At 67.7% G+C, this 767-nt stretch overlaps 1 protein-coding gene across 1 annotated transcript in view; it reads right to left on the bottom strand.

The window, feature by feature from the left end:
- Window positions 1-767, bottom strand: part of MUC2 (mucin 2, oligomeric mucus/gel-forming) — a 101,524-nt gene that overhangs the window by 85,299 nt on the left and 15,458 nt on the right. Inside the window, exons 11-12 of the mRNA XM_014533997.1 lie at window positions 606-716; window positions 321-573 (exon numbers count right to left, since the gene is read on the bottom strand). Coding sequence (XP_014389483.1) covers window positions 321-573; window positions 606-716 — 364 coding nt within the window. The remainder of the gene's footprint in view (window positions 1-320; window positions 574-605; window positions 717-767) is intronic.

Here is a 767-nt window from a genome sequence, read left to right on the forward strand (position 1 = left end):
GCTCGGGGGGCCCCCGCTGTGCGCGCTGTCCCTCCGCCCCTGCCACTGCCCGGACTGAGCACAGTGTGGATGTTGGGGGTCAGGTGTCCTTCCCCCTCCCTGGACGGTGCAGGAGGCTGGGGGTCCAGCCGGGGTCTCAGAAGGAAGGTTTAACCTCGGTCACGTGTTCAAAGGACACAGGATGGAGATGAAGCTGCAGGCCAGGTGCCTCTTGGGGACACCACGGACTCCCCGCAGCGTGCACGCCCACAGCCAGGCTCATGGGCACGCCCACCAAGCTTGCAGCCACGCCTATCGCCCTCGAGGCCACGCCCACATGCTCGCGGCCACGCCCACCTTGCTGTGGCAGACGTGGAAGACCTCGCCCTTGATGATGCTGCACTGCTTCTCGGCCCAGGCGCGGCGGTGCGGCTTCAGGCTGCAGGGCTCGGGGGTGGTGGTCACGTCGGGGCAGGTGGGGGCCTCCTTCCAGCTGTTGCCGAAGTCCAGCTCGCTGTCCACCACCATGTGGTCCCGCGTGGTGAAGTCGTTGCTGGAGCGCTGGTCGAAGTTCCCGCACAGGCCGCACACAGCGCCCTGCAGACCCCTGGGCGGGCAGCACTCACCCCTATGAAGATCTTGATGGCCTTGGAGCAGGTGACGCCCGTGGTGCCGCAGGGGACGTTCTCGGTGATGATGCTAAAGGAGCCCTGCCCGGAGTTCTGGCCGCAGTAGTCCTGCAGCCACAGAGGGCAGAGGGCGTGAGCCAGCCGCTGGGCACCGGCGCC

This window comes from Myotis brandtii, unplaced genomic scaffold, assembly GCF_000412655.1.
Source record: "Myotis brandtii unplaced genomic scaffold, ASM41265v1 scaffold1236, whole genome shotgun sequence".
NCBI lineage: Eukaryota > Metazoa > Chordata > Mammalia > Chiroptera > Vespertilionidae > Myotis > Myotis brandtii.